Source organism: Condylura cristata, unplaced genomic scaffold (assembly GCF_000260355.1).
Source record: "Condylura cristata isolate star-nosed mole 26May11 unplaced genomic scaffold, ConCri1.0 scaffold00027, whole genome shotgun sequence".
Taxonomy (NCBI): Eukaryota; Metazoa; Chordata; class Mammalia; order Eulipotyphla; family Talpidae; genus Condylura; species Condylura cristata.
In genome coordinates, this window is record NW_004567128.1 from 3,086,217 (window position 1) to 3,106,468 (window position 20,252).

At 45.5% G+C, this 20,252-nt stretch overlaps 1 protein-coding gene across 4 annotated transcripts in view; it reads left to right on the top strand.

Annotated features, from left to right (window-relative positions):
• Positions 1 to 20,252, top strand: part of FRMPD4 (FERM and PDZ domain containing 4) — a 613,488-nt gene that overhangs the window by 562,588 nt on the left and 30,648 nt on the right. For all 4 annotated transcript variants that reach the window (XM_012730327.1, XM_012730329.1, XM_004689848.2 and 1 more), the window contains 3 exons: positions 6,314 to 6,359; positions 15,779 to 15,883; positions 18,397 to 18,504. In XM_012730327.1, the coding sequence (XP_012585781.1) occupies positions 6,314 to 6,359; positions 15,779 to 15,883; positions 18,397 to 18,504 (259 nt within the window). The remainder of the gene's footprint in view (positions 1 to 6,313; positions 6,360 to 15,778; positions 15,884 to 18,396; positions 18,505 to 20,252) is intronic.

Consider the following 20,252-nt stretch of genomic DNA (forward strand, 5'->3'; position numbering starts at 1 on the left):
CTGACCAGGCAGCCCCAGCCTAGGTCTGTGCTGCTCATAAGTGCATACATGCATTCACCAAAGACATCTGCACGACTGCCAGTAGCATCACTATTCTTTCCAACTGTAAATTGAAAACCCCCCAAATGTCCATCACTGGAAAAATGAATAAAAGAGTGTGGTACATTCCGCAGTGACACATGACAATTTGAAGGACTCTCAAATGTAATGCTGAGTGAGAGAAGAGGAAATAAATAGTTCAGGCTCTGTGAGCATATTACTGTGACATTCCAAACGGAGCCTCACTCTTCTGGGTGTCCTTGGGGAATACATCTGTAGAGCCCCGGGATTTTCAGTCTCGCCACTACTGACAGTTTGGGTGGAAAATTCTCCTGTTCCAGTGGCCTGTCCTGTGTGCTGGGGTTGCTCAGCAGCAACCCAGTAGCATCCCTGTTGTTGTGACAACTGTGAATGTCTCCAGACAAAATCATTCCCCACTGAGAGGCACTGACGCAGCTGAAATACTTGCTCTGCTAGACACCCAGCAAACAGCTGCCTGATGGAGTGAGAGCTCTTTAGCATCATGCAGGTCTAGAAAATAATGTACTTTTTATCCCAGGGATCCTGCTGCCCTTAAACATAAGCACCAGTTTCATCCATTAGCTAAAGGTAAGTAGGTCAGAGGCCAAAGACGGCATTCATTCAGCAAAAAAATGGGCAAAAGATTTAGGTCAAGCTAAAAACAAATACCATATGCAAATAAAAATTTCTTAGCAGCAGTTTCCAAATCCAGAGTGCCTAACCTGAAGTTTCACTGTAAAAGTTTAAAAACTATAGTAAGATAAAGGGCTTGGAATGAGATAGTTTTGTGAAAATGTTAATTTTGATAATCACTGCATCAGTTACATGGATTTTTCACCTAATGGCCTAATATTCTTCACAAAGAGAAGCACAGCCTAAACTAAATGCATTCAGTAAAATGTGAATTAAACTTTGCAAAGAATTCTGGTTTCTCCCCAGGTCTACATTCAAGTTACTGGTCACATGTAAGTTATGTAATCCCAAACCTAAAATTACTGTGTACTTTAATCCTTTCTCTGCAATGTTTAAATGTGTACCCCACAACATGCTACCAATAGGACCCTCAGATTGCTTTGAGTGGAGCATTTTTACTGCAGTGCTCTGAGTGGGCCTTTTCCTCCCCGCTAAGTTGACTGATTCTTCCCCCTCCACCCTGGCCTCCAAATGCCCATCATGAGCGTTGCAGTGAGCTTGCCTTCTCCACATGCCCATGTATGTTTGAGTAAGACACCCTTCTTTTAAGTATCGGTCCCACATTCTGGGGAGATATTAGATCAGACACGTTCCCTTCCTTGGTCAGGAAAGAGGTTCAGTTTCAGAGCATCAAACCCCTTTGCTTGCCTCTTTATGGGAAGATGATACTCTTGTTTTCTGTGCCCCCCGACACCCGTCATGCTTAATAGTTGATCTCTCCTGATTCCCTAGGTTGTCTGGACTCAGATGGTTCTCACTAAGGTCGCTCACGTGGCTGCAGCTAAAGGGCAGCCAGGCTGGAGCCATCTAAAGGCTTATTTGGACTGGCATCCAAGATGGCACCCTTGTGCTGTACTGTTTACTGGACTTGGGTAACTGATGTACATGTGGCTGGCTGGGCAAATCTCTCCCTCTTGCCACACTGCTTCCCCCCATGGCTCACTTCCTCATGTGTGTCAGACATGGTATAAAACCTGGTGATCACGACTTTGGACTTTTTTCCATGTAGCTAACTTCTGAGTGAGTGTTGCAAAGTGCGCGTATCGATGCTGCAAGCCTTCTAAAGAGTTCTTCCGGTCAGGGCCTGAATGTCACTTCCCCGATACTCTGTTTGTCAAAGCAAGTCACAGAATAGTCCAGGTTCAAGGAGGGGGGACCACCCAGAGGTGTGACTCCCTGAGTGCGGTCTGCAGAGGGTCAGCCTCCGAGCCTCCGTGTCGCAGGAGCAGTGAAATCACCCAGCCTGTCAGGATGAGCCCCTTGCCATGTCACCTGCCGTTCTCCCCCACTTCTGCTCATTTTCCCTTTAGCTACCAAATGGGGTCTTTACTCAATAATATCGCCCCTCACTCAAGGTATAAATGGTGGAAGGTGACACATTGCAGGATTGGTAGAAGTCAGGCCAGTGCTTCTGGACACGTATACACTGGTCCATCGCTGGCTTTGTGGCCTGGTAACTGTGCTGGCTTCATTATGCTCATTTTCTACCTTAGCACCCCCTGAACACAACTGAAAAATGACAACCCCACCCCTCCTTTTGCAGCTGTCAAGGTAAAGGTAAGGTCCAGCAACAATGGGTACACAGAGTAAATGCTCCCTAACATCCATGACAGATCGCACTCGCACTTAGCGTTAACATGTGGACCTTTTCCGACTGCTTGGCTATTTGCTAGCCATTTTCTCTCTGTCCAGCTAATGACTTCAGTACCTGCTAGAGACTGATACCATGGACAATTACAACCTCTATTCAAAGTGTTGGAAAGGTCAACTAGCTGAAGTACTAAACCCCTCTCCCAGAAGTCCTGTGGCAACTTTTCTCAAAATGAGGGCAGCACTATTTCCTCCCACTTTGCCAGCAATTGACTGGGCTGACACTCCATTATGGCTAGTGATCACACTAGAATATCAGTGCTCTTTTCACATCTCCAGGCTCAGAGAGGAAGAAAAAAATAGAAGGTCTCCCAGCAGCTTCCTAACACCCTAGGGTGGAAAGGCTCTTGCGATTAGAGTCACTGAAGAAATGCTGCCCGCCAGTATCTCGCCCCATCAGCAGAAGCAGCCCCGCAGCAGAGAATGCAGGCACCGAGTGCACTCGGCTCCCAGAGAAGAGTATTTTTCTAATCCCTTTGAAGAGCTCTGAAGTGCAGGAAGAAAGACCCTTACATGAGCACGTATTTACCTTAGAAGACAGTTCAAATGTCCCTGTGGGCCACGCAGCCTTCCTTTCCAGCAAAAATGCTCCCTGTCCCTCTTTTGAGTTCTGTTAGAATGTTGTTTTAGAATTTACAAAAGCCTTTCATAGGTAGCCCTAAATTGCCTCTTTATTTTGCTTTTTAAAAGCCTAAATTTTAGCCTTCTTAGATGTCTTGCTTCCACTTTTGAAATGTACCATCTCACAGTTAACTGCACTACTTCACATTTTTTACATAAACTATCTTCCTATGCATTTTGCTCCTTCCTTTGGGTTTTGTTTTGTCTCCCTAGTCTCTAAAGGGATCTCAGTGTCCCTCACAATGCTGTTAAATTCTTACTCCCTGAGCTGATCACAGGATCTCTGCAGTTGGTCTACAAGGGAAATGCACCACAGCTCATTGCTATATGATTATGCATGGCACCACTACAACCCTGTCACTATAAAACGAGAAAGGCAGTTAAAGAAAGGCGCCAAGCTACACCTCTTGAAAAAGAGAGAATCCAGCTTTGGCTTCACTGTTGAAAAGGACCATAACAGCACAAGTCGTGTTAGAGTCTGAGTGTTCCCATCATGTTGCTCACTGCAACAGAATCACATCCAGTGAAATTTTAAAATGAGGTGGGATCCGAGGCCATAAACACGTGTCTAGAGCCTCTCCATCAAGAAGGGATGAGCAAAGACTTTTCTAGCTAGACCCCACCTGGACTCTGCCCTATGCATCTCCTTCCTTGGCCGATTTAAAGCTATATCCTTTCATGATGTAAAATGTAAGCATGACTATAAAATAATGAAAAGTAAAAGAATTTTAGAAGACTAAAGCTTTTTGTTAAGAAATGAAAAAGGAATTTAAGACAAATCTGAGAAGTGTGGCTTAGGCAGGTTTTATATTTTCTTTGGCAGGTCAAGGATTAAAATATTTTTCACAAATTTATTCATTTAAAAAATATTGGTGGGCCCTCCCTGGTGGCGCAGCGGGTTAAAGCACAGCACTGAGAATCTAAAGCCGCTTCAGCATGAGTTCGATTCCCGCCTGCCCTGGAGGTGACCACATGGCGTGGCAGACCTCTCCTGACCCGCCCACTGCTCCCCTCAGCAGTGTACTTCGTCGATCTGCCTGTTCTGTTCCCCACTCTGTCTCTGGTGAAGCCTCTCGCCGCCCCTGAGCCTCTGGCCTGTACCCCAGTTCTGTATGCACAAATAAATAAATCTTTAAAAAAAAAATATTCGTGGCCCTCCCTTGTGGCGCAGCGGGTTAAAGCACATCACTGAGAAGCTAAAGCCACTTCAGCATGAGTTCGATTCCCGCCTGCCCCGGAGGTGACCCCATGGCGTGACAGACCTCTCCTGACCCGCCCGCTGCTCCCCTCAGCAGTGGACTTCATCCTTCTGCCTGTTCTGCTCCCCACTCTGTCTCTGGTGAAGCCTCTCGCCGCCCCTGAGCCTCTGGCCTGTACCCCAGCTCTGTATGCACAAATAAATAAATCTTTAAAAAAATATATTGGCACTGCAAATGAAAATTACTTGTCAAAAGCAGAAAATTCACTTGGAGTTTATTGTGAAAAAATACTTAGCTGTGCTTTCAGCTGGATTTTTAAAAAGTCTCTAGCAAGCCTTTGTGAAAAGATGTTATCTGATCAGTTGAATGTGGCAGCTTCCGCTTTCCCATCTTCTCTGTCCATTGAAGTGATTTTCAAATGACTTTTGAAATGATGTAGATCTTTCTTTTTCTTCCTAGGTCCTTGGGGTTGGGAACACTAAGGGATCCCAAAAGTCACGGACTTCATTCTTCTTCTTCTTGCCTAGTGGGTGTCATGAAATAACACGGGTGACAGGAAACTGGTGGGAAGCACATCCCAGTCTTGATGATAAACAACTTACTGGGATATTTTAACAAATAACTTCATTTGTTCATTAAGTGGTAAAACTGGAATCAATCCAGGTTATGTTTCAGGCAATTTGCAGACAATTAATATAGACACAAAGACTTCAATGCCATAAATATAACAAACAGATTTTGGAAAACAGTTCCCACTTTAAAATTAACAGGTATACTGAGCATCTTCTCAACAGTGTTGACAGGAAACAATTTCTGTGAAAAGTGTGGTCATGGTTGCAATTCTTTTGGCAAGCTCACAGCTCCCTTGAATCCAGATCTCTCTTCGTGTCGCTCTCAGACCGGCCCCTCAGAACAGTGGCCTCCGCCCCTAGGCACTCGCCAGCCCTTGGTAACTTGTGGGGGCAGATGGGTCACCCCTCCAGCGTGCCGGCTGCCCCGTCATCATCACCCCAAGTGTCTGATCTTCCTGGCCTCCCTGGAGTTCTGGTCTTCCTTTCCCTGGCCCACTGACCTCCCCAGCCTGCTCCCTACTCCAGGCTCTCACACACCATGCTGTGGCCGTCAGTAGAACGAAGTCCACCCTGTGGTGTCTGCCACTCAGAGACCCGCTGGTGCTGAAAGCGCTTCATTCAGCAAATAGCAGTGCTGAGACAACCTCCTTCGTTTTGTTCTTTTGAGCAATAAACCCCCAGCCCAGGTCATTCATTACGACCTAAAGTATAAAAGTCTGCTCCTCTCCACATTGGGGCTGCTGACCTCTCTCCTACTCGTGATAATCGAGGAACAAAGGCAGGAAGGAGTAAAAACAGTTATAAACCATAACGTGATTTTCCCCAAGGGTGTGAGTTTGGGTTACTGGAAAGGCTTGGGTGACGTGGGGGAAATTAGCTAAACCATTATGTGACATGGTCCCTCATTCAGCTCCAGTGTTCCCATGATGAGCGGTATTTCCCATTGAGCACCTGCCTGAAATTTGTATCGAGGGCCTGGGTGCTGTTGGGTGCAGGCCCAGCTCAGCCACACCGAATGGGGAGTGGGGTCGGCCAGGACGCTGCTTCTGCAGAAGAAACTTGTAAGGATATTTTTCTTGTGTGATGCTAACCCGGAGAAGATAATAATGCTCAGTGAATTGAGAGCATTTTGAAAAGCTGTCCTCTTAGGGAAAATTGCCAAAAATTTTATAGACAGCTGAAAGCGAAGGAGAAGGAAGATTCGGTTGAGAGAGAGAGAGAGAACATGTGTGAGGCTGCTGAGTGGATCATTCTTCTTTGGCATGTTTTATTTTCGCACCTGCATTTGGGATCACAGGTATTATCACCCAATGTATGCCGCATAGGAAGCTCTCAGTTGAGCTGTTTGATTTTGGTTTTTCTCGGTGATCTGAAAGCCCACTTTGAATTTTTTATTTCCTTTGCCCTGGGAGCCCAAGGAACATTCACCAGCCCAGCACACATCTCATTCCAAAAGAACGCTGTTAGGGTTCAGACTGCATTTCATGAAACATTTTCTTTTTTCTTTCTTTCTTACAGAAGCTGCAAAGAATCGATCCTCCTCACTGTCATTCAGCCTTACCCTGTGAGTGTCCGTGAGTAAACGCACCACTGTGTTCAGACTTCTGGTACCTTCCTCCCACTCCAGGAAAACCGTGATGATGGACAAATAGCAGCAGAGTAAAATGACACAAACGCACAGTGTGAATTTCAAAATCTCTACCATTTGGGCTTTATACTCCATGGTAGCAAATCCATGCATTGGTGAGAGAAAGTGCATTTCCTGACTAGCTTGAAAATTGCTGTCAGTCCTATCTGACTCTCACTCTGGAGATCACCCAAAACTCAAGCCTTTGTTGTTGTTCCATCTTAAAATCAGAGGATGTGGAAATCTACGTTTTGGAGGTGGGGGCCTCCTTGCTTTTCTTGTCCCCGTCCACACAGTTTGGTAATGAACTGGGTATTAGCAAAACCTGCCTTAAAAGGGGCTTGTAGAGGAAATTCAGCTCAACATCAGCTGCCTTGATCAGGAAGGTGGAGAGTGCTTAAAATCCTACTGCTTCACTTCCCGTGATTTTTACTTGTTTATTTGTTTATAGTTGAGTCAGAAAAGGTGTTATTAAATAAACACATGCCTGAGGGAGGCATTGTATGGCTGTCAAATTAATTCCTGAAGGGAGGTAGAAGGCCCCGTCATTTTCTTCCTGTTTTTTTCTTTAAAGATGTATTTATTTATGCTTACAGAGTTGGGGTACAGGCCAGAGGTGTTGGGGCGGTGAGAGGACTCACCAGAGACAGAGTGGGGAGCAGAACAGGCAGATGGACGAAGTACCCTGCTGAGGGGAGCGGTGGGGGGGTCAGGAGAGGTCACCTCTAGGGCAGGGATTGAACTCATGCGGAAGTGGCTTTAGATTCTCAGTGCTGTGTCACCAGGAGGGCAGTACTGTGATTTTTTTTTAAAGATTTATTTATTTATTCATACAGAACTGGGGTACAGGCCAAAGATGTGGAGGGTGAGAGGATTCACCAGAGACAGAGCGGGAAGCAGAACAGGCAGATTGACGAAGTACACTGCTGAGGGAGCAGTGGGCGGGCCAGGAGAGGTCTGCTGCGCCATGTGGTCACCTCCGGGGCAGGCGGGGATCGAACTCATGCGGAAGTGGCTTTAGTTTCTCAGTGCAGCGCTTTAACCCGCTGCGCCACCAGGGAGGGCCAGTACTGTGATTTTTAAAAACCACTTGACCATTGTTTAATCTTTATGTCACAAAACTCTCCCATTATAAGTGTACAACTCGGCGATCTTTCTAAAATGTGCCAGGCTGTCCACCTTGAGAACACCTCGCCGTTCCCACTTACCGCGAACCCCGCCCACCTCCAGGCCTCACCAGCAGCTTGCTGTGTGCCTCCGTGGCTTTGCCTTTGCTTGTGAACTTCACACCTGGTCGGCTGAACTCTAAAATATTGAGACAAATTCCTCCCAAATCTCCCCACACATGGCCTTGGAATGGAACGGCAGAGATTCCAAACGGCTTCTGCTCTACTTTCTTCCTCATAGGCGTGACAGGAAAAGCTACACATCACAGATTCTGTCCGGATCACAAAGAGAACTAACCAGATAACAATTTACTCCATCCGGGACATAACGATGTGTCTTACAAGTTCAATGTATTATTGACTGGGAGCTGTAGCCCCGTTTCTCACCCGCACACACATCTGTTTGGATCTAAAAACTTGGACATGACCAAAGGTGAGAGAACCAGACTTTGAGATCTAGTCCCCAGCAAGATAAGCCACGACTCCCTCTTCACCCCGACCAGGGTTCCTGTCTTTGTGATGAGGTGAGGCTGGCCCAGTGCACACTGCTCTGCCGACGCACGGCCCCGTCCATGGAGGTGCAGCTCTCTGTGCCGATATGGCTTCACATACACAAGTCTTGGCTCACACGGCCCTCGGCGCTCCCCACACAGTTCACTTCTCCAAGTACAATAAAACTGGGAACTGTCTATAAGAAGCAGGTGTTCAACCAGTTACCAGTGGCTGGTGACACTTGGAGTTCATGCTGTCTGTCCTGAGCTCGCTCTCTTCACACGTGCCCTTTGAGGTTGCAAGCTCAGACCGTTTTGCTCCAAACCAGATTATTTTTGCAGTGTGGGTTAATGCTCTGAGACTCTCTGCAGTTGGCCTTTAAGTTAAAGGCGTGTCTCATGGCTTGACTCTTCTTGCCACTTGAGCCTGCGTGGGGGGACACGCACACTATCAGAGAGCATCGAATGTCCTTTTGACAGATTATCTGGAATTTTCTCCTAGGTGTGCAGGTGACTCTTGCTATTATGCTCTCTGAGGGTGAACATTGCACTAAGTGTGGCCAACAGCTGCAGCTCAGAGCTGTGCCCGCTCCACCGCTGGGTGCGCTCTGGGCTCCGCCTCACACAGACCAGCCCTCTGCTCAAAATGCCCACACCTGCTCACCTAGCCAAGCCCTTCTCACCTCGCAAATCTCAGTACAACTCTGAGCTCTGCTTCCTCTGGATGCCAGACACTGCTGACTCTGGGCTGGCAAACGCTTCGTCAGGGAGGGTGGCCGAGGGCCCTGGAGGGTGAGGAGCAGCCTCCCCCCCTCGCCTACCAGCTGCCAGCAGCCACCTGCCAGCGTGGAAGCAACCAAGACTAGCCCCAGACATTGCCAAGGCTGAGAGCACAGTCACCTCCGCTTGGGAATCCCTGTCCCCCGACGCCATCCTTGTTTATCCAGTCCAAAGTGGCTTTTTCTGCTCTGGACATGAAAGTGGGAACCTCAGAGTTGCCCAAATACATTTAGTGAGTGTAGAGAAATGCAAACAGGAGAGTAGAGACACCACAATTTTTGCTCATATATTTGTGTTTACGTTTTCCTGCAAGTTGCTTCTGTTCACCCCTTTAGCTCCCCATGAAGTGACACTAAATTTATTTCTACATCTATTTAATGATTTATTGAGCTAACATTGGTTTACACCACTGTGATTTAGGGCAAGAGGGCCACACCTTCTCAGACATACATTGCCGCCCCACCCCCACCACCAGAGCCCCTGACCGCAAGGCCCTTTCTCCTCTCTCGCACTCTCCCCTTCCTCACATACCTCAGTAGCCCTGACTCTACAGTCATATTTCCAGGGGTGAAAAAAATTGGGGGCTTCCCCTCATTTGCTAGCCATTCACTCGGTAGCCAAAATTGACACACAGAAGCAGATGGCCTGCCAGACCAGAAGGAAATCCATAGATTCTGCTTTTATTTCAGGCAATAGAGATTAGCATTTAAATATCTTATCAATGTGCTGGTCAGCAGTTTTTATGTTGTATTTCTTCTGCATAGTAAAATCCAGTCAAACAGAGTCACTGTAGACACTGTAGCACGTCCTAGTCCTGCGGGTGCCCTGGTCTGACCCAGCCACAAGCGCCCAACACCAGTGAGGGCCGGGCAGGGGCCTGAGGGAAGAGTTGTAGGATCTCTGGTGTTCTTTGACCAGAAGTTATTCTTACCAGGTTGCTATCTTATTTTACATTATCTGGAAGGCTCTCTCCCTCTACCGTTTATTTCTTAGAAAAAACTTGTGGAGAAAGAGAAGCTGAACAATATATCTGAGCAAACCTTTTCCTCAGTGACGACCAGTTGTGGACAGGTCGGCCTGTTTCCCTCCAGTCTTTCGTTTTAAGCCCTGTCCATAGTTGAGATCATAATGCCCGTACAGTTTTCTTTTCTGCTTCTTTCCCTTGGTGTATCATAACCGCTTCCCCATGTCATCAAGAATTCTTTATAAGGGCCCTCCCTGATGGCGCAGCGGGGTTAAAGCTCCCCGTTGCAAGTGAGCTGCAGCTGCTTCAGTACCAGTTCATCCCCAGCGCCGTAGGTGACCCACATGGCGCGGCACACTTCTCCTGACTGCCCGCTGCTCCCCTCAGCAGTGTGCTTCCTCAATCTGCCTGCTCTGCTCCCCACTCTGTCTCTGGTGAATCCTCTCACCACACTTGTATCTCTGGCCTGCACCCCAATTCTGTATGCATAAAGAAATCAATCTTTAAAAAAGAATAATTCTTCATAAGCATTCTTTAGAAAGCTGGAAAGTGATACAATAAACCAAGACTCACTGAACCAGCTCCCTGTCACTGTCTTTAATGTATTTTTCTATTATAAATAAATCTGCAGAGAACACCTTTGTGAATAATGGTTATCTATATTTAGTAGTATTTCCTCGGGATGGAATTTTAGAAAGAAAATTTCTGGGTTACTTCTGGAATTTTCTCTTTTGTTCTGACATACCATCTCTTTTCTTTGTGCTGTTACCCTTTTATTACAGATCTCTCTTGGCCAGCTCCTACCTTTCCTTCTCCCAGTTCCCAAGTCCAGAAGTTCCTGAACTGCCCAGACCAACTTTCCCTGAGACAGAGTATTCAAAGAGTCTCTATAACCTCCCCTCACACAATTCCAGTCAGTGGGACGTGCTAAGCCTCCCTCAGTTCCGCTATCTCTGGGTACCATGATTCACACCCCTCGGGTTTCCCTAGGCCAGAGGGCTGAAGGGCCTCCTTGCCCGCAGGTCCTTCCTTCTCTTTCCACTGGGTTCCACACACCTGAGGAGGCTATCCACCTCCTCATGGAAGTGCTGGTATACCCACACTACTGGAACTCAGGCCATGTCCCCTTGGGTATGCCCGCCCAATTTCCGACGGAAGGCACAGTGATCCTTTGCTGCTTGTGGGCCCTGTCTGGTCACAGGGGCATGCCCATGGCGTGTGAGGTATTAGCACCCCTAGAAAGCATTTGCAGCATCACTGATTGACAGGATCTGATTAAGGGCCTTGCTCCCGCCCCTCGTGTAACTGTGAGGTCTGCTTTCTGCCTTGTTTCCCAGAGGTTCCCAGCAGGGTTAAGCCACACTTGTTGCAGTGGGGCCTAATTTAACAAAGCATGCTTTTGTTAGCTTCCCCTTCTATTTCCCATCCCTCCCATATACCTTTGCTTTCTGGAAGCACCTACCAAATCTGCTACCTGCTTGCAAATCCTTATCTTAGGGTCTGCTGTGGGGGCATGCCAATGAAGTCACCCGGTTAGTCCTCGTCAGCATTGGCCCAGTGCCTGTTCCACAAGGAGTGTTGGAGACTGCAAGTTCCAGACTTGACGCTTTTGTCCCAGGAATTAATCTATTTTCCAGACTATCTTCTGGTGATTTCTAAGAGCATCTAAAAGTATTGGGAGCATTTCACACATCTATGGTGGCCACCTTAGCAACAGTTAATTTGGAAGGATGTGCAGGACTTGATTGGAGGCCTTCTAATCTTAAAAATAATTAAGAATCTGGACCCTCCCTAGTGGCACAGCAGGTTAAAGCACAACATTAAGAAGCTTAAGCCACTTCAGCATGAGTTCGATCCCCGCCTGCCCCGGAGGCGATCCACATGGTGTGGTGGACCTCTCCTGACCCGCCCACTGCTCCCCTCAGCAGTGTACTTCGTTGATCTGCCTGTTCTGCTCCCTTCTCTGTCTCTGGTGAATCCTCTCACCGCTCCTGTACCTCTGGCCTGTACCCCAGCTATGTATGCAGAAATAAATAAAAATCTTAAAAAAAATTAAGAATCTGATCATTCTAAATGTAATTACTTGTCATTTTTACAACAGGATATTCAGTGTTTGTGATCAAACGTACAGTTCTAAACAACGCTGAGAATGTATCCATCAGGGTTTTGATCAAACGTACAGTTCTAAACAATGCTGAGAATGTATCCATCAGGGTTTTGAGTGATGCATGCATGTTATATAGTTTTTGAGCCATGAAGTGAGATCTGAGTTAAAAGTAGTCATGATCTGTTGGCCTATTCTGCACCATCAATAACTCCAGCCAGTAGAATAAGCCCACTTGGGTTCTAATTCAGTAGACTTCAGATGTAGCGAGTTAGTTTATTTGTATTATCAAATAATTTTTGAAACACATGTTGATTTTAAGAATTAGTCACAAAGTCAGAGCAAGAAAATTTTATTTATTATGGCTTCTTAGTCAAACTTTTATCTGGTCTGTTGACTTTGAATTATGCAGAAAATAAGACAGATTTCACCTAAGCTCTCTAGTTTCCTTCCTGATTATCCTAGATAACCAGAAACTGAACACAGTGGACATGCTGTAGCTACAGAGGGAAGAGACAAGCATCCCCAGGACCTGTCAAGTTCTGCTATTTGGGGGTCACTTAATTTAGGGATAAATAACCCTATATACTTCCATGAGAATATCACTAGGCACATCACTGCATTCTAAGATTATATAGCAAATGATGTGCATTTAAAAATGCTAAGCTCATGGCCCTCTCTGGTGGTGCAGCCAGTTAAAGCACAGCACTAAGAAGCTAAAGCCACGTCAGCATGAGTTCATCCTTGCCCTGGAGGTGACTCACAGGGCGCGGCAGACCTCTCCTGACCCGCCCGCTGCTCCCCTCAGCAGTGTGTTTCAGTAGATCTGCCTGTTCTGCTCCCCGCTCTGTCTCAGGGTAATCCTCTCACCGCCCCTGCACCTCTGGCCTGTACCCCAGTTCTGTATGCATAAATAAATAAATCTTTAAAAAAGAAACTAAGCTCTGTTAAATATACTTTTTACTGTAGGACATTTTAGAAAAATGTGGTAAAATATTGCATTTTAAAGTTCAGATGTGTAGAAGAATAAGCCTCAGAGCGTAGAACACAGTGAAACTGAACACAAGTGAAATGCTGCATTCCCAAGCAATGCTGGAGAAGCGGGTGTTAGTGCATGCAACACCTCATCTAATTAGTAGTGTCTGTTCTGCGTAGCTTTATTACAAATGCTTCACTTGTGTGAAACTCATTGTGCCAATGTAAATATCGCCTGCTTTAGATCATTAAAAGAGAATAATGTTTTTCCTTCAGCTAACAAATGGCATATCGAAAGCAAATGAACCCACTACTGTATGATTTGTTCGTTAATCATTACTAAGCTTGGCCTATAATTACAAAGATCCCGATGAGAACACTGCTGTCACATCATGTTAGCTCTGCAGTAAGACTTTCAAAAATCATGCTGAGCATGTTTACAGCTATTCTTTCTTGAGGAGCAGCTTTTCAGAGGTTGATGGGGGTTGTTTGGTTGTAAGACAACAGCCATTCTTTTAAAATAGCTTGCATAAATGCAGGCATTGAAATTCTAGCGGTCAAACCATCCTTCCATCCAGTCCTGCAAGACAGCTCAGGGCAAGGACTATGATGGGTGTGATGAGAAATTTTGGAAAAAACAGGATTCTCTCAGTATTTAACTACCATTCCATCTAGGACTACCCATACACATGTTTTATTCTTTTTTAAGTGGTTGTTTATATATTTTTAGAAGATTTATTTATTTGTGCATACAGAACTGGGGTACAGGCCAGAGGCTCAGGGATGGTGAAAGGATTCACCAGAGACAGAGTGGGGAGCAGAACAGGCAGATCGACAAAGTACACTGCTGAGGGGAGCAGCAGGCGGGTCAGGAGAGGTCTGCCGTGCCATGGGGTCACCTCAGGGACAGGTGGGTTGGAACTCATGCTGAAGTGGCTTTAGCTTCTGAGTGCTGTGCTTTAACCTGCTGTGCCACCACGGAGGGCCCAGTGGTTGTTTTTATTTTAATAAAATCGATAACAAAAATTAACCATTTTAAAATATACAATACTGTGTCATCAAATACATTCAGAGTTTTGTGAAACTACCACTATCTAGTTCCAGAAGTGTTTCCTCACTCCAAAAGGATACCTCGTTTCCCATTAAAGATTCTACCCATCCTTTCCTCACCCAGGTTAATCCTCTTTGTCTATTCTGGACATTTCTTTTAAATGGAATCATATAATAAGTGATCTTTTGTGTCTGGGTTTCTTTTTTTTTTTTTTTCATTTAAATGAGGTCACATGTATGAGAATGTGCATGTCACATCCATTTATTAAGACTTCATTCTTTTATGATTGAATAATATTCCATTGTAGGAATATACCACATATCACTTATCCATTCCATCATATTTTTTATGTGATCTCAAAAATATTTGTATTTGACAAAAAAAATTTTTTGCTTGAAATTACAAATACAGCATACCCTAATTGCTTTCCTGCCTTACATTTAGTGGAATATACAGAAGGTTCAACATCTGTGTTGATTCTAAAGTCAATTACTAGAATTCTTTATACAATAGCCCCAGCCTTCTAGGACTATATAATGTTGGAAACATACAATTTCTAATATGTGACCATGTAGTCTATAAGGTAGCAATTATATGAGTCAAACTAAACATTTGTCTCTATATTAGGCTCAATAGAGAATGGCATTCTTTTTAAAAATAAACAGTGCCTGCAACATAGTAGCCATCTAGTAGATGTGAATATCCTCCTCCTAAGACTTCATAAAAATTTTGCAATCAGGATGATTTTCAGGTGGAGTAAATTTACCAAGATCATGCAGCAGGGGTCCTCTGGATCCCAGAACCCTTCAAAGCAGGTTTTCCCATTGCACTTCCAGTTTCCAAGGAAGAGCTGAGTCCCTCAGCCCTTCTTTCCAATAAAAGAAGAGAAAGGCTCATAAAGTACAAAGAATTCATATGTTGGGCTAGAAGATGAGGGCAACTTTCAACTGTAAGGCAAGGTTTTCTCTCTTCCTGTCCAGTAAGATCACAGGATCATAGATTGCCCAAAAAAAGGCTAAAACTCAAGTTTGGGGTACATACAGAATATGGAGTGTGTGTGTGTGTGTGTTGCACGCACATACACATGTATGACACACATGCATTGCCCATGTGCCCTTAATGGGCATCGCAGTGGGATTATCAGTCATTTCAGAGTCATCAGTGGCTCTTCTCTGCCTCATTAAAATAGATAATCAACAATCAGCTCATAAACACAGAAGTCGATTTACCTCCTTGCCTTCCAAATCATACTCAAAGCTCTGTATTAAAAATAGACATCAGGGGCCCTCCCTGGAGGCACAGTGGGTTAAAGTACAGCACAATTAAGCTGTCTGCAGCCACGGCAGCATGAGTTCAAACCCCATCCAGGGAGCTGACCCCCAGGGCACAGCAGACCTCTCCTGACCCTCCCACTGCTCCCCTCAGCAGTGTACTTCATCCATCTGCCTGTTCTGCTCCCCGCTCTGTCTCTCGCCCCCCCGTGCCTCTGGCCTGTACCCCAGTTTTGCATGCATAAATAAATAAATCTTTAAGGAAAACAGACATCATTTTAAAAGTTCCTTGGAAACATACTCAGTCAGAATATGGAACATGTTCTTTGTAGTTCTGGTCTGGTGACAAAATCAAACCTAAGACTTTATAAGCACGACAGGGCTTTAGTTGCAACCATAATTTCTGTTTCATCTTTGAACTGGGCATGCACCAAACACTTTACTTTTTAGCAAAAAGACTGCATAGCTGGGAGGGTAAAGACAGAAAATAGCTATTATAAAGTTTGTTTTATGTAACAGTAACCTGATAAGATGTTGGTTTCTTTTTTTTCTAGTCTCCCAAATCAGCATTTATTAGTGCTGCAAAAAAGGCAAGATTAAAGTCCAATCCAGTCAAAGTGCGCTTCTCTGAGGAGGTCATCATCAACGGCCAAGTGTCGGTGAGTTAAAATCACCACTGTGCTTCAGGCAAGGTCAGTGGTGTCCCCTGGGTGATCAGTATGGATTTCACGAGGTGCTGAGTCTCAGGGTCACAAGGGGCTTGAGAGCTCACGTGCTTGGATTCCTTCCAAAACATCCAGCACTTCCTGGAATATTCCCAGTATGAGAGACCCCACTACTTGGTTGGTTTCATTTGAGATACTGACATTCCCTCATATTCAGTAAAAGATACCTCTCTGAAATTTCCACCTGTTTCTGTTCTGCCAGCTAAGCATTCTTCCATCAGATGGTCTTTGTGTGTTTTGAATAAATTATTGTGTTTCCCTTAAGTTATTCCTTATCCAAGAAAAAACTGTGTTCTTTCAACCAATCAAAATGGCAAAGGTAAAATGATGGGAAAGTCTCATCTATGCAGCCAGAAGCAGCCTGACCAGCCTCCATCCATAGACCTCAATAGAAATCATGATTGCTCAGGCACATAGTCCATCTTCTAAATGAATAATGCAAACATCAACTGGATGCTTGATTTTCCATTTTTCCCTGAGACATCAAGCGTGGTAGTTCTCATTTTTAGAAAACTGCCATCTAGGGCACCAGTAATTTTTGGACTTTTGAGAGGCTGGCTTTAGATACTGAGGTTTTGTGGTGCTGTTGGTGTTTAAATCAACCCAAAAGGACAAAGTCTTATTGTGGTGTGCTCATCATGGCCATGGCCTCTTCGGTGAGGTAGACCTACCTCAGCACCCCGGGGGCCAACATGGTCCAGGGGTCTTCTGGTCCAGCCTTGCTGGCCTGTGTCTGCCTCACCTAGATTCCAGGGGTCAGAGTAGTTGTGAGCTTGAGGATGACGCCCAAGGCCCGCCCAGTGTGAGCCTGCCTGAGAGCATTTTCGCTGCATCCTTGTCCTCCCCTCGCCATCTCTCACCTCATCCCCTGCCCTGTTCACACTGTGCTCTGGTCTGCTCACCTGGGTGGGGCCTCCATCACTGTGGAAGCAGGGTCACCCTGCATCAGCAGGTGTCAGCAGGACTATTCTAGCTGAAGGGTGGAGAGTGCCACCAGAGGAATCTCTGTGTCGCAGGTCATCTGAATTGGCCCGCATCTTCCTCAAGCTTCTGGGCTTGGGATTGTGCCAAGAATTTGTGCCTCTTTCAAGAGGATATGGTTCTAGAAGATGCTGTGGGAATTTCAGTTTGTCCCTGGACAGAAAAAGGCACTGCTGGGCGGCTGGAGGGTGAGGGCCATGCTGAGGCCGCTCTTCTCCCGGGGTGCATGTGCCTGACCATCGAGTGCGAATGGCATGGCAGGGCATCAGTTGCCTGCTGCTCCTCAGCCTTTGCTCCGGTCTCCATCTGGGCTGCTCTGCTCCCTCAGTCGTGGTGTGTCATTTATTCTCAACTTTGAGCTGAACTAACTCTAACTCAGTGCACTGGGTAGCAGGAAAGGCATGTGTGGACTTCATAGGAATAGAGAGAGGGAAGGAGGTTCAGGAAAGTGGTAGGCCGTGAGAGGCGTGTCACCTGCTCTGCAAATACTTAGGAAGTGGGCTTTCAGGGACTGACAGAGGACACTCGCAAACATCTGAAAATCCCATCTTCAGTTGTCTCATCTGTAAATATAGGATGGGTGGTTCCAAGGGCTCTCCGATAGTTCAGCTGGCAGAGCGGAGGACTGCAGACCAGACTTGTGTAGGATGGGTGGTTTCATGGCTGCCGAGTGCCCTTTGACCCTGGAGCCTTATGAGCTCCTGCATGTCGGTAACACAGCCCCCCTGTGGATGCCGGGGACTCATCTAACAATCCTCCTTCCTCCCCCAGGCATCTTGCTAGTTCCATTGAGAAAGACAACGAGAAGGAATACATTTCTGCTGTTGACTTCTAGTCCTGTGCCGAGCCTTTCTGTTTGAGTTACTGCTCAATTATTATCTATTTGTTATACTCTTTTAATGCACAAAGCCATCCCTTATATTTCCCCTTTGAGTTGGAGAAACATTCCTAAACAGGTTAAAAACCATCTCACAAAATCACTTTCCCCTTGAAGCGCATTAACACCTGTGACCCACTATCCAGACTCTGCCAGGCGCTGACAGATACCCTCAAGACACCACGGCTGTGGACCCCCTCCAGCTGGGATGTGCTGTCCCTAGTGTGGGCTTGGAGTCTACATTGGCGCCAGGCTTAATTACAAGGAAGTCTTTCTGTAATTGTACTTTTCAGTGGGAAACCTTGATTTAAAAACAGATAAAAGTCATCTCATTGATTTTATGGTAGAGAAATATCTTTCACTTGAATCAACTGAATTATCTGTAGCCAGAAAAGAATTTGGCTCTCAACAACTGAATTCAGATGTCACCAAAAGGACACCTTGGCTGGCCTCAGAGGATTCACTTGTTGTGTTTGTCCTGTAATGAGAATAAATGTTCCAGATGTGCTACTGCTGCTGATCCTATGAAGAGCAGAATTCTAATTCGACCGACTTACACCGCTTCCTTTTTTCTTTTCTGGCGAAACAGGAAACTGTCAAGGATAACTCCCTCCTTTTTATGCCAAATGTTTTGAAAGTCTATCTGGAAAATGGGCAGACCAAATCGTTCCGTTTTGATTGCAGCACCTCCATAAAGGTAAGAGGGCCCACCGAACTACCCGGGCACTGGCGAGTGCGGCGCCTGCGCGTCTTGTCTTTCAGAATTGTCTGCTGGCTCCTGATGTTTTGTTGGTTACTACCAAATAAACTAGCATGTAAACACGAAAAACAAAATGCTTAACTAAGAAGCATCTGTGTATGAGAGGGAGACAGAGACAGACAGAGAAACAGACAGAGACGGAGAGGGAAAAATAACATGCCATCAGTGAAGAAACACTAGGGCTAGTCACTTTAATGCAACTGCAGAGTAATTAAAAGAGTGTGACTGTCACCAAGAAGGCTTGGCACACTGCCCAAAGCCAGCATGATTTCTCAGCAATGTCAGCCGCCAAGATGATTAAGATGTTAGCTGTTAATTGAATATCTGCTACTTTGGTGTCCAGCACAAACAAGGAGTCGAATAATGTAAAGATAACATTTGCTTTTAATTACTGTAACCAATTTCATGGAAATGATGGATAAAAAGGCAGGAATGAGGCAAGCTTCCAGGGACGAGTGAAAGTGAGAGTCGATCCTCAGTCCTGTATCTCAGAGTCATAGGTGAGAGCTACGTAATAGGAATTTAAGCAAAGCATATGGGTTTCCCCCCAGTGCTTCTTTCATGGGCAGGAGGGGAGTGCATAATCTCTTTTTTATTGACTAAAAGTGTGTTCAGAAATTGATTGCTCCCTGATGCTCTATCAGCCTAAAATAGACTTTCTTCAAATGGCACAGTAAAAATTTTATTGAGTTTAAAAAAAAGTGTCCCTAGTGATGATCTGTACGATAATGTATCAGGAGACTATCAACTCTGTACTTAAAATGTCTGTCAATAGTCAACTCCCAATCCTCAGGTTTTTTAATTATTCGGGATAAACCTGATGAGCAGAAGTGGCTCTTCAAGGGCCCACTGCTGTACATTCTTATTGTCATGACACTAGCAAGTGGCTTGTTTGGAATCGCTGCAAGCAAGTAGTGATCCAGCAGGTAATAGAGCAGATGATAGTAGTGAATTGATGGTGGAGCATTGAAATTATCTTTAAATCATTCCAGATGAAATATGAATTTCCCTTGTATAGAATGCTAATGGTAATTAGGGTCTGAGAAAGTCCATTGCCTTCATTCCTACTCAAAATCAATTCATGGTGAGAAATTTCTCCAGTTATTGAAAGAGTAACCTAAGGGTCTGCAAACGTTTTCTGGGAAGGGTTCAAGAGCAACTACGTTAGGCCTCATGAGCCATTTTATCCGTCTTGGAACTACTCAACTTGTGTCATGAAAGTAGCCATACAGGTGGGTTCGGGAAACCCTGAAGACGACTCTCGGTTTCAGTAATTCTCTTCAAGGATTCACAGAAAGCATCGGATTGTTTATACTCACAGTCACAGTTATTACAACAAAAGTCTCCAGATTCAAATCAACAACGGGACAAAGTGCACAGGATGGTAGAGGGTGGGCACAGAGCCTGCAGTTGGCCTCTCCCAGTGGAGTCCAAAGAGAGTGCTTATTCCTCCTGGTATTGTTGCCTGACAATGTGTGGGGATTTAGGGTTTTTGTTAGGTGTTGTCCACATAGGCACAGAGGACCATCTGTGTGGTCTAGGGGTCAAGCTGATTTCACATGGCCCACAGTCTCCACCAGAAATCACTGTTGGAACAGACTATGTGGTTTGGCCAGACCCTATGTAAACATAGAGGCTTCCAGCAGGCAGGACAGTCCAAGGATTTAGGGGTTCCTCCCAAAAGC